This window comes from Haliotis cracherodii, unplaced genomic scaffold (assembly GCF_022045235.1).
Source record: "Haliotis cracherodii isolate W230 unplaced genomic scaffold, xgHalCrac1.p SCAF_17, whole genome shotgun sequence".
In the NCBI taxonomy this organism is placed as follows: domain Eukaryota; kingdom Metazoa; phylum Mollusca; class Gastropoda; order Lepetellida; family Haliotidae; genus Haliotis; species Haliotis cracherodii.
Window position 1 is genome coordinate 3,929,668 of NW_027266272.1, and position 12,078 is coordinate 3,941,745.

Genomic DNA, 12,078 nt, shown 5'->3' on the forward strand with positions numbered 1-12,078 from the left:
TCTCTCTCTCTCTCTCTCTCTCTCTCTCTCTCTCTCTCTCTCTCTCTCTCTCTCTCTGGTCGCTTTTTACCGGGAAGCATGGGTTGCTGAAGACCTACTCTAACCCGGATCTTCACCGTTCCTTTTAGGTAACTATAGGTGAAGGTTCGAATAAGAATTTATATAAATAATTGAAGTAAATTTCAAATATGAGGTATAATTACTGAACACGCATCATGGTCACCACAATAACATGTTCCGTGTCCGTTTTAAATAATGCGTGTCCGTTTTAATGAAAATAATCCTTTAGTACAACCCAACTAAGAGAGGTAACTCTAGTTAACGTGGTTTCCTCCACGTCCGCCATTTTATGTCACCAACTCACTGGAGATTGATAAGCTGGCGACCCATTAACCGAGTATATAGTTTTAATAAGCCTTCAATCTTACCGTTAGCAAGTAACAGAGGCTAGAAAACACTACCTGCAGAAGTGGGTTGAGAGAAACTTTGGTCGAGGTGCCACAGGTAAGCTAACGAATAACTCAATCCTTGACAAGAAGTCAACAGACGGATTCGTGACACATATTTCTGCCTTCTGCGTTCTTTTTTTCTTTCTCCTTGAATCCAGAAGCTGTTTACATTGTGTTTGTCATTATCTTGGATGTGTATTTTAATTGACTAATAGCAATGGCGGTGATGAATTGTTTAGTACGATTTCTTGCTAACTTCGTATGTCATGAAGTGGGTGTGGCATGATGGCGGAATTGAATGGGGGGGCTTCACACCCTCAATACCAAATAACCAACGCCCAAAGTAGTGATTCACAAGACGGTGACATTTGGGTTACGGGCACGGATCTTTTTCATTTTTTTGGAAACAGTTTAGACGTGTCTTGTTAGCATTATGAGTGAACATGCATGAACACGAATATATCATGTTGCTGCCAGTTACAAGTCCATCCGAAGAGAAATTAATTTTCCAACTCTCAGCTCTCATCCAAATAATGATACAGATGATAACGTAAAAAACTGGTTCAAAATTAGAAAAATTTTACCTTTAGGAAGAATGGGGCAGGTAGCTTTGAAAAGTAGGTGAGTGCCTGCTATTGCCCCTGCTTTGCTGGTCTGATTAGCATGACATCGTAATTTCATGTTTATTCCAAACTCGATGCAACCTCAACATGCTCAAGCATTTTCAAAAATAAAAGTTGATATTTTGTATGTTAAGCTACAAATTTTAGCATATTTAGTGGAACATGGAATAAGCAACATCAATTCCGATTCTACAGTGTATTAAATATGTAATATCTCCATGCTGTTATGATAAGGGGTGGTGGGGAAGCCTTGTGGTTAAGGAGGTCACTTGTCACATTAAAAGGCGACTACGCTTGTCGTGAGAGGAGACTGTCAGGATTCGGTTGTCAGGCTCGCTGACTTAGTTGATGCATGTCATCGTATCCCAATTGCGCTGATAGATGTGCATGATTTCATCCACTGGATTGTCTGGTCACAACTTGATTATTTACCGACCGCCGTCATTTGAAATGTGTTCTTTTTGTATGCTGTAATATTATTCGAACATGTACATGATGTAGATAACTGTAAATCTTCTGACTTTAAGTTCACCAGATTTATGACTTTTAGATTCTAACACTGCACTAGCTGTATATATCATATGGTTGGAAAATTGCCTTCACCATTCACTCATCTCACCTCACTCATTATTGTTTTGTTTCAGAAAAGCTTCAAGATGGGTGTATTTCAGTCCATGTTCCAAAAGCTGTTTGGCAAGAAGGAGATGAGGATATTGATGGTGGGTCTTGATGCAGCTGGAAAGACCACAATCCTGTACAAGCTGAAACTAGGAGAAATTGTCACAACTATCCCAACAATAGGTAAACACTGGTCCTATTTTTTTTATAATGAACAGTCGAAAAGCCAACTAATAGCCTGCTGTTACTGTCCTGGATATTTTCACAATTTCCAGTGATGTAGGGGAGCATTGTTTATGCTTCAGTGGTTCAATCCCAGACCATGTGATACCAAAATACGTTAAAAGATGATACTTGTCGTTGTTGTGCCTGGTACTCAGCATTAAGGGGATAAAGCAAGGGTTCATCCGCGCAGGAGTCCGTATACTGTGTCTGAGTTGGGTATGGATGTGTTTCAAGGAGGATGCAGTACATCATGTTGAGGATTGAACACTACATGGACTCCACAACTTACGGTTCTAAACTTGAATCTAGTTTACTTTAACATGTTTAAATGGCTTGTGGCAGAAAATATAGATCAGTGGATCGTCTGGTCTTGTCTTTTCTTATTTATAGGCTGCTGTCTTACAGCTAGGACATTGCCAAGTGTAGCGTTAAACAACAAATAGCAAACATCAAATTCAGCACATTCAAAGATGAGTAGAGATAAGCAATAAGAATGAGTAAGAATAAGTATAGATAATATTTTTACCCTAAAAACTCATACTTGATTATTTTAGCAACATAGATGTGACTGACAGTCATGATAGTGTCAGGGGGCATGGATGTGCCCAGTCATCTTAGTGTCGCGGGTTTGTGTCACTTTGGTGTGCCAGAATCCTATGATCAATGGGTTCCAATATGATATGGCTGGAAAGTGAAATACTGTCAAGCAATGTTATTCCCAAATCACTAGCTCACTATACTGGCTTGTCACGACTGTGTTGGTTTTTTGACTGATTTACCCGGTTATCATGGTTATGCTCTTTGTATTGCTAGTTTGTATATTTGTGGTACTGTTGTAACCATTTTGTGGCTTTGACTCCTTTTCTCGCCCTGATTGTGATCTCTGGTATGTCAGCACTGAGCTGGTGCTTCTCTCTGACATGACTGGGGGCACCGGTGGCTCAGTTATCTAAGTCGCTGCAGTTCTTTGCAGAGTTTGTCTCTTGGGCACACCAGAACTCTATAATCATGGGTTCAAAACCAAGTTTGCCCCAATTGTGTTTCTAGGTTTGTCCACATTGTACCCTTTGCTCGTGGGTTTCACACAAGTGGTAAACGTTTGTGGCCTGCATCATTTTCGAGTTTCCTCCCACATTAAGCTGACATGCCGTGATATATGGAATATTAATGAGTGCAGCGTTTAACGACAAAACAACCCAACCAACTCATTCTAACTGAACTTCGGGCTCTTAATAGACAGAATATTTGGAATGTCTTGGATGTTGTAGAGACAAGGCCAAACAAAGTTGACTAGTTGACTAGTACAAGCAGCCACACACAAACACACATGTGCATACACATATCAATGCAATAATCCCGAACACGATGCTAAACCCCATCTCACCTCTCCCAACAAAGTTGACAAACATTACTAGGCTGGTATAAGCCATTTTCAGCTTGTTGTCAGTTGCTGACCCACAGACACAGGTAGCTGTCGACATAACAAACAGGTATCCTTTTGTTTTAGAATTCAAATTTGGAAGGAATTTATGGTATTGAAGTGTGTAGGTTAGTATTTAGAAGGAAGTCTGTGTATAACAATACCCCCCCAGCCATGACATTTGCCGATGGTGTGCTGTTAGTTGATAGTAGTAGGTTTGCAGAAGAGGTTGGAAAGAATATCTGAATGTTGTAATAGATGAATGTGGAGAAGTCTAATAGTCTAATGGTATTTATCAAGGTAGGAGATAGGAAAAGGTTTTTTTTGATGGAGACAGATAAGATGTTGTATCAACATATAAGTTGTGTATAAATGTTTCAAGCTCAATTTTACAGCATGTTATTCAGACAGTTCTCTCTGATCAGGCTTTGGAGATTATCAGAATTTTTCAGCCCATTATGCATGATTTTTGTAAATCTGCTGTTCTAAATTTTACAGCACATATTCATGATATTTGATGTCAGTGATATATAATACATTAGCACTGAAGTTAGGGACTATGATCAGTCACCAGCTGTGTCACATGTTCATGTCAATTTCTGGAAAGAAAGTTTGCACTTGGGTAGAACTACACCTTATTAAGTAGCTAGGTGACCATATATGTTGCCTGCCAATCTTCAAAGTTACCTGCCCACATTCAGACATAAATATTGAAAAATCGCAAAAAAAATAAGAGACATAACGCGTCTTGATTCAGTTGAAATAATGTAAACAATTGCTTGAGAATCTACAAGGAGGATAAAACTGAATACATAGGTAGTCTTAACTTCACCTGCCAGACACTCTGACCATGCTGACAGCTGCCAGAAAAGTTACTAGCCAGGGGCAGGTGGGCAGGCAGTTATCTCGGACTCTGATTAGTTTTCAGTTTCTGTAGATAATCAAGTTTGGTTTGTAAATACAGTAAACTATGGTTAAACAAACTCAAACATGTCAAAGGGACCACTAATTTTAGTTCGTAATAACCGTAGTTCATTATAAGCAAATATACAGCATGTATATATACAACAAATGGCCGGGACTAAGAAATAAGTTCGTTATATAGGTCAGTTTGTTATGAGCATGTTGGTTATAAACGTAGTTTACTGTATTCCTGATTTCATTTAACTTCGGTACAAAAGTAGAAAGTTCAAAAATAAGATTATTTAATGATAGTTACCATGGTTACAGCGGCAGCTAATCATATTGCATTGTCTAAGTTCAGTTGATGTGATAAAAATGTGTTAACTAAGGAAGGCAGAAAGATGGGTTTAGTCCGTAATGAAAGATTATGTCTATTTTTGTGTTGTTCCAATTATTGAGTCAGAATATGACTTCCGTACACTGACCAGCAATTTTACACTGACCAGCGAAAGAACCTTCTTCCTTGGTATTATAGTGTAGCTCCCAATAGCACAAAGTTTACACAATTAATGTTATTAAATATGCTATCATCTGCTAGGCCAAATATGTTTCTGAAAACCATGTCAATACATGAATGTGATGCTTGGCATGTTCGATCATCAATATTGCCAACACTATTTGAGTTAGTAACAGTGACTGTCAACATGATCAAAAAGGAAGGATTTCCATGGTGAACAAGGAACCAATTTTTCATTGTGTGTTGTATGTTGATATTGTTGGTCCTTCATTCCATGTATGTGCTTTGACATCGGTTGTCATGGTTATACTGTTGACAGTGGTTAACATGGCCAGGGCTTGATTTAGCTATACAAAACATGCACATGTGTAACCTATTATGGCAAAAATTGTCTACATGCACATAGCATGCATAGTGTATGTAAAAAAAACCATTTAAATTTCTGTCTGTCTAACCCTTGCTTGTCCACACACAATCATTGAAAACAATCAATACCTCTAAGTCTAAAGTTTATTTACCATACCACAGCACTAGTCGCTTCTTCACATGTTATTTGTCTTGCACTGTTAGTTTTGACGTCATCAAATAGTGGGTACTTCAAGATCATGTGCACTTGTTCCTATTGTGTTTTACAAATTACAGCAATGCATCATCAATTTGACCTGTGAAGATCTGGGGTAGAATAGGTCTTCAGCAACCCATGCTTGCCGTAAAAGACGCCTAATGAGATCAGGTGGTCAGGCTCACTGACTTTGTTGATGCATGTTATCGTATCCCAATTGTGTGGATTGATGCTCATGATATCAATCACTGGATTGTCTGGTCCAGACTTGTTTATTTACAGACCTCTTCATATAGCTGGAATATTGCTGAGTGAGGTGTTAAACAAAAAAGAAACAAAACAAAGCATCATCAATTTATGTGACATTGGCAGCAGACTTCGATAAATTTATGGATGCAACCTGATTCTATTTGGTCAACTAGCTTTTCATGTCAACATGTGACCGGTGTAGCTGTAAGTTAAATCAATAGAGGTTATCACGCGAGTGTGTTTGGGGATGGTAAATATCCTGCATTAGGAATAAACATTGTATTTAGCGAGCCTTGGCGAGCTAAATACATAGTGTTTATTCCTAATACAGGATATTTACCATACCCAAACACACAAGCGTGATAACCTCTTTATCATATAATGTTATTCTTTAATTCTGTGCTTGAAAATAGCGGCCACGGCCACGTTCAGACGTTGTTGACAGTCGGTCTGTCCTGACATAACGTCAAGTACACTCAGATGTACACAGAGCGAAACAAGGTAACAATTCAAACATATTTTGGCCAAATCCAACTATATTAATTTGAGGAGAAGGTTTCAAGCCGCAGAGGTCTACAAGCAAAGATATGGCTACTGATCCTGCTTGGCTAGGCCTCGTGCCCTCGCAAAATTATTTTGACATTTATATCTCCAAAGTTGCCAAAACTTATAAAATGCCTTAGCTACGTCACAGTTAGACACTGATTTTCAGTATATTAGACTGTTCTTTTGATAATGATAGCAGTTATCCCTGTGGTTTATCCAGATTCCCGATGGTTAATTCTGACTCGATTGCCGAATGACAAGGACGACGCCATGTTTGTTTATAAACAGTGAAAGTAGTCCTACTTGACCTTTGATATTTGCATCTCTATCCGCATATGACCCCAACGGATATCGTTTTTATCAGTTTGCTTTATCCTGCTGAGAAACCTAGTGGCTACCCTTATTTAGTTCCTTATATCAAGACCTGATGGTTAGCATTGTTAAAGAGTTAACATATTGTGCTGACATCGCAGGAGACTAGGTGTCAATTTCTAAGTTCATGGATATGTTGTTTCAGTGCTGGTGTGGATTCAATTCGATCATGGCTATATTCCTGATGTGTTCAGTATTTCTTATACACTGTGATTATGTTTGTAGGTTTCAATGTAGAGACTGTGGAATACAAGAACATCAGCTTCACTGTTTGGGATGTTGGAGGTCAGGATAAAATCAGGCCTCTGTGGAGACACTACTTCCAGAACACGCAAGGTAAGGATGAAGTCCATGGGTGACATGCAATCCCAATTGCGTAGATCTATGCTCATAATGTCAATCGCCTAGTTGTCTGGTTCTGATTTGATTATTTACAGACTGAAGTCATACAGCTGGAATATTGCTGAGTGCAGCATTACACATAAAACAAACAAAACAAACATGTCATGTACCCCTTCTACACTGGTGTAAGTTTTGGAACAACTGTGCATTATTCACAAGGGCTTCGACTACTTGTCGTAAAAGGTGACTAACGGGATCTGGTGGTCAGGCTCGATGACTTGGTTGATGCATGTCATCGATCCCAAATGCGTGGATCGATGCTCATGATATTAATCACTGGATTGTCTGGTCCAGACTCGATTATTTGTAGACCGCCGTCATATAGCTGTAATATTGCTGAGTGTGGCGTTAAACAACAAACCAACCATCCAACTTTAGAGCTGGTTAACGGGTTTGGTATGTCATCAAATATTGACTATGGGTCTCATGGCATGGTATCTGCTGCAGGCTTGATCTTCGTAGTGGACAGTAATGACAGGGAGAGATTGCAGGAAGCCAGAGATGAGCTCAACAGGATGTTGAACGAGGATGAGCTGAGGGAAGCAGTGCTTCTTGTATTTGCCAATAAGCAGGTGAGTTGTAGGCTACTGTATCTGCCATGCATATCATCACATATACAGATATAACTAATCACTGGCTATGCTATTAACCCATTTTTAATCTCATTAACATCAGATCTTGTAGGGGGAACGGGTGGCTCAGTTGTCTAAGGCGCCATGATTCACTGTGCAGTTGCATCCCTTGGGCTCGCCGGAAACCTATGATTGTGGGTTCGAATCCTGGTTCGCCACGATTATGTTTCTAGGTTTGTCAGCACCATACCCATGCTTGTGGGTTTCACCGAAGTTGTAAACGTCTGAGACCTGGATCCCTTCGGGCTTTACTCTCACATTAAGCTGACATGCCGCGATATAACTGGAATACTGTTAAAAGCGGTTTTAAACTCAACCCACTTACTCACTCATTCAGATCTTGTATTCTGTGTGAAGATCTTAGGATTTTCTAATCCGCCAATTAGCATCAAAGTTGCTTCATTCTTGGTATGGTCAAGCGAAGCAAATCATACTTCTGTTTTTCGAAAATGAACATAATCGGGGAGTTCTGATTACAAAAAAATAAAGCACTGGTTCAATCTCATTAAAATCAGATCTCAGTTTTCGCTACCGCTAAACAAACATCTGAGGACATCCTATTACGGGTCACGTCAGAACGACCTCTCATGAACTTTGACCGATCAATGAAATGACTGACAAGAAATCGACATTAGCCAATCAGAAGGCAGCTTTCTCGAGCTTTACGACTACGCTTCGAAACATATTCTGACATATTTTGGTTAAAAATTTTATAACTGATCTAAGAACTAAGATCTGATTTTAATGAGATTGGCACTGGTTATTATATTGATGTGTCTGTAGTTTCGGGGTGCCATTGCGTCTACACTCAAAAAGGTGACTTGGTTGACGCATGTCATCGATCCCAATTGCATGGATCGATGCTCATGATGTCAATCATTGGACTGTCTGGTCCAGTCTCGATTACTTACAGACTGCTGTCATATAAATGGAATATTGCTGAGTGTGGTGTTAAACAACAAACAAGCAAAAACTTTAAACACTAGGCTATCCCACCACTGGACGGTGGACTGCGTTAATAAATGTATTGTTATGAGTACTACATGATGGATCTACAGTATCAGTATTCTATTGCATGGGAAACCATCTACCACATTCGAGGACTACTTTTTTTTTATAAAAAGATGTTGCATTTCTGCTTTGGTGATGTCTAGAATGACCACTGATTGTTTCTTTCTTTCCATCACAGGATTTGCCAAATGCCATAAGTGTGGCTGAAATGACAGATAAGCTGGATCTTTCATCAAAGGGTGGTCGCCAATGGTATATCCAGAACACGTGTGCGACATCCGGAGACGGGCTGTACGAAGGCCTGGACTGGCTGTCAGGAAAGCTGCAGAAGTGATTAAACGGACCATCATCGCAAGTTGTATAGTATATCATGCAGACTCGTACACATTCTACAGTCTTCCCTTGCACAGGTCAACCATCATCTGCCAGTACGCTGTTGTATGTTGATTGCACATATTGGGAAGTAGTTCTTGTGTTGTTGGTGATGACTGCAGACTTTGTGTGTGTCTGATGTAATAAAATCCACATCGGCTCGGGGACAAGGGTGTCCCTTTGATGTGGTCTTTGTATACATATTCATTTGGTCCTGAGGTGAACCGAAAGGTTGACCAATGAGAGCCAACGACAAACTTGCGACAATTCAGAACATCATGCATCTGTGAATTCTTCAAGCAAAAAAACGATTCTTCTAAATTAAGATACAGTCATCAGTGAATAATGTTTTTTTCCAGGTTTCTGATTTCTGATTGTGATTCTCAAAATTTACTTTCATCATGTTTTACTAAAATACATTCCGAACTTTGTATATGTATTTTTTACGTTTCACGATACAGCACAAGCATAAAAGTGTTTTCTGTAACTCAGGTTTTAGCTTACACAAAAATTGAAAACTTATGAAAGGTCCTTTCCTGTTAATGGAAGGAGGAGCCAATGGCCCACACTGTGTGGCTGGTGACAATTATTCTTTGCACCGTGTGTGATCAACCAACATCTGGTTATTGTAGTTGTTATTATGTGACTTAGTTTGTGCAAATGTTAGATGTCAGGATTCCAACTTTCTATGCATGTTGTCTGTGTCACCTAGTTCAGCTTACATGGAGCTGCTCGTCAAGGGACACTCACCTTTCTTTTCCTATAAGAAGTTCCATGATACTTCAGGATTTATGATGGTATGGTTAGCCAACATGGAAGAAGAAATAATAAAGCATTTATTGTTTTGAGAAAGTATCAGAAATATCAGTGTCAGAAGGTCATTAAAGGGATAAATACTTTTTTCAATCTAAATTTTTAAAATAAACATGCAGTTTTATCGTTATTATGACAAGAATTTTGGGACTTGTCGACACACTCTTTCTTCAATTTCTACCAAATGCCAGGACTCTTTAGCAAGTTTGCAGCTACTATTTATTCTATTTCATATTGTTTTTGTTGAACAAGGCTAAAGATTTTGAAATATTTGTGTATCTGTAAGTCTCTGTCACCTAAGTTCCCCACTTTCCTTGTATTGTGTTTTTGTGTCGTGAAAACCAGGCCTTTTATGGAACCAAACAGAAGATCTATTTTTAAGCACATTAGGAAGTGCATTTTCGCAACTGTCAGAATGGCAGGTGAACTTGGTAATTCCATGTTTCCTTTGCTGCAACAAGTTTCATTGATTTAAAGGCATCACCATCATCCAGGGATTGTTCCTATCAGTGACAAGACGGTCCCAAACCTGTAAAGGGGTTTTGGTGACTTCTTCAGCTTGGCTTTTGAGATAATTTTATGATAGAATAAGTTATTTATCTATTCAAATTCCTGTCAGTATTTGCTGTTGGTAGTTAGTGTTGTTGCCAAGGCTGGTTTAATCATTTCATTGTCATCATTGCGTCACTCCTGGTTCCCTGGTGAAATGGTATGGGTCAGGACTTAAAGGTTTGTTACACTATGTGAAACTATAATTTGGAAAATAAATTGTCATGATCAATCTTGAATTGTTAATCTTTGTGAAGAATTCTATATTTGTCGATCTTGTCATATTGATGTATGCCTGATGTAAGACTATGAAAAACTCTGAAATAGCAATCGGGGTTGAATATTTTGTTTGAGTTGCTTCTGTGAGTTGCTTCCCTCCGGTTTTTATATCCTATCAGAACACAGCAGTGTTACTTTTTTAGGAGTATTTCTGAAACATTTGGGTTTTTTTTCTAAATTATTTTTGGTCCAACACTTGGGAGTCATGTTCACCTCCACCTTAGACATATATCCTGCCTGTACTAATTTTAATTTCTTTATTTGCTTTACAAAACTTGGGGCTTACAACATAAGATTTTTTACAGATATTTTCTGTTATTTAAAGTTTAATGTGGAAGCAAACCTGGGTGTCGAACACCCCATTTCTTAGGTTCCTTAAAATGTGAATAAGTTTAGACCATGAGTTGGGGTATTTATTTTTCTCTTGCTTTTATCTTTTTTATATGCTGTTGTTGAAGGTTCGTGCTGAATCCCAGATGCATATGAACAAGGGTTCATGACTTGCTTGCACAAAACAACCTTACTGTAAGACCAGGGACCAGTTCCACAAGCTGATCTTAGCACGATGGCTGTCCTCAGGCTTTGTCAAGTGTTGAGTTTCAATCTTAGCGCTGTCATCGGTTTGTGGAATGGGGCCTAGGTTAAGACAACGTGCTCTATGACTATGGAGGTCCATATGATGGGGATTGAACAGTAGAAGTGCTTTGTGAAAGCATGACAATGGCCCTGTCGTACAACCAGTGTTTGAAATTAAACATGAAGCTCAAGGGCTCCTTCCTTGTCATTACCCTAATGTTAAAGGTTAATGATTCATGGGGGCTCTAGATTCAACTTCGATTGAATACCTGAATGACACCCCCTCCCCTCCCCCTTAATTTAGACTGATAACATTCTAATTGCCACAGGTGTCATACGTCTGCTGATCCGTGTGTTATGGAAACCGCAGCAACACTGTTCAGTGGCGTGAGGCCTGGGTGAAAATGTTCAGGTTGCGATTTATTGGCCTGTGGCATTCCATAGCTCACTCATTGAGATATGTGTCATGGTAATTTCAGTGGAGCAGGCTCAGAGTCAGACTGCTGATCACTGCACGAAATCAGGATCAGAAAATGTGAAGAGTTAGACATTTTGTGTGTCTGTTGCACATTGTTTCCAGGTGGTTCGTCATTCCATGTATGTCTAGTCCGGGGGTTTAGACATACTGCTGCCAGTGGGTGTACTTATATCTTGTGTATATTATAGAGATAATCAAATGTCAACTAAATGCTATCAACTAATCCTCCTCCAATAAAGCAGTTTCTTCAAAATGTTTGTTTTATTTCATTTTGGGGTACATTTGCATTTTACCTGTTGGCCATATTTGTTTGATGTTTCCATGACAGCATGGCTATTTGAAAAATAGGGGGATAAAGCTCAAAATAAGCTGAAGATACTACCGAGTGATATAAACTAACACCTTTAGTCCACTAGTCCTTATAATGAAGACTTATATCAAGGACTAATGCCAACTGTTTCCCCATTTGTATTTGTATGGTT

The 12,078-nt window shown here is 39.1% G+C and overlaps 1 protein-coding gene across 1 annotated transcript; it reads left to right on the forward strand.

Moving 5' to 3' along the window:
* The first annotated feature begins 312 nt into the window (after positions 1-312).
* On the forward strand, positions 313-10,496 carry LOC139464843 (ADP-ribosylation factor 2-like). Its single transcript, XM_071246375.1, has 5 exons — positions 313-504; positions 1,717-1,873; positions 6,710-6,820; positions 7,334-7,458; positions 8,708-10,496. The coding sequence occupies exons 2-5, from the start codon at positions 1,729-1,731 to the stop codon at positions 8,861-8,863; spliced, it is 537 nt and encodes a 178-aa protein (XP_071102476.1). The 5' UTR covers positions 313-504; positions 1,717-1,728; the 3' UTR covers positions 8,864-10,496.
* The last annotated feature ends 1,582 nt before the right edge of the window (positions 10,497-12,078 follow it).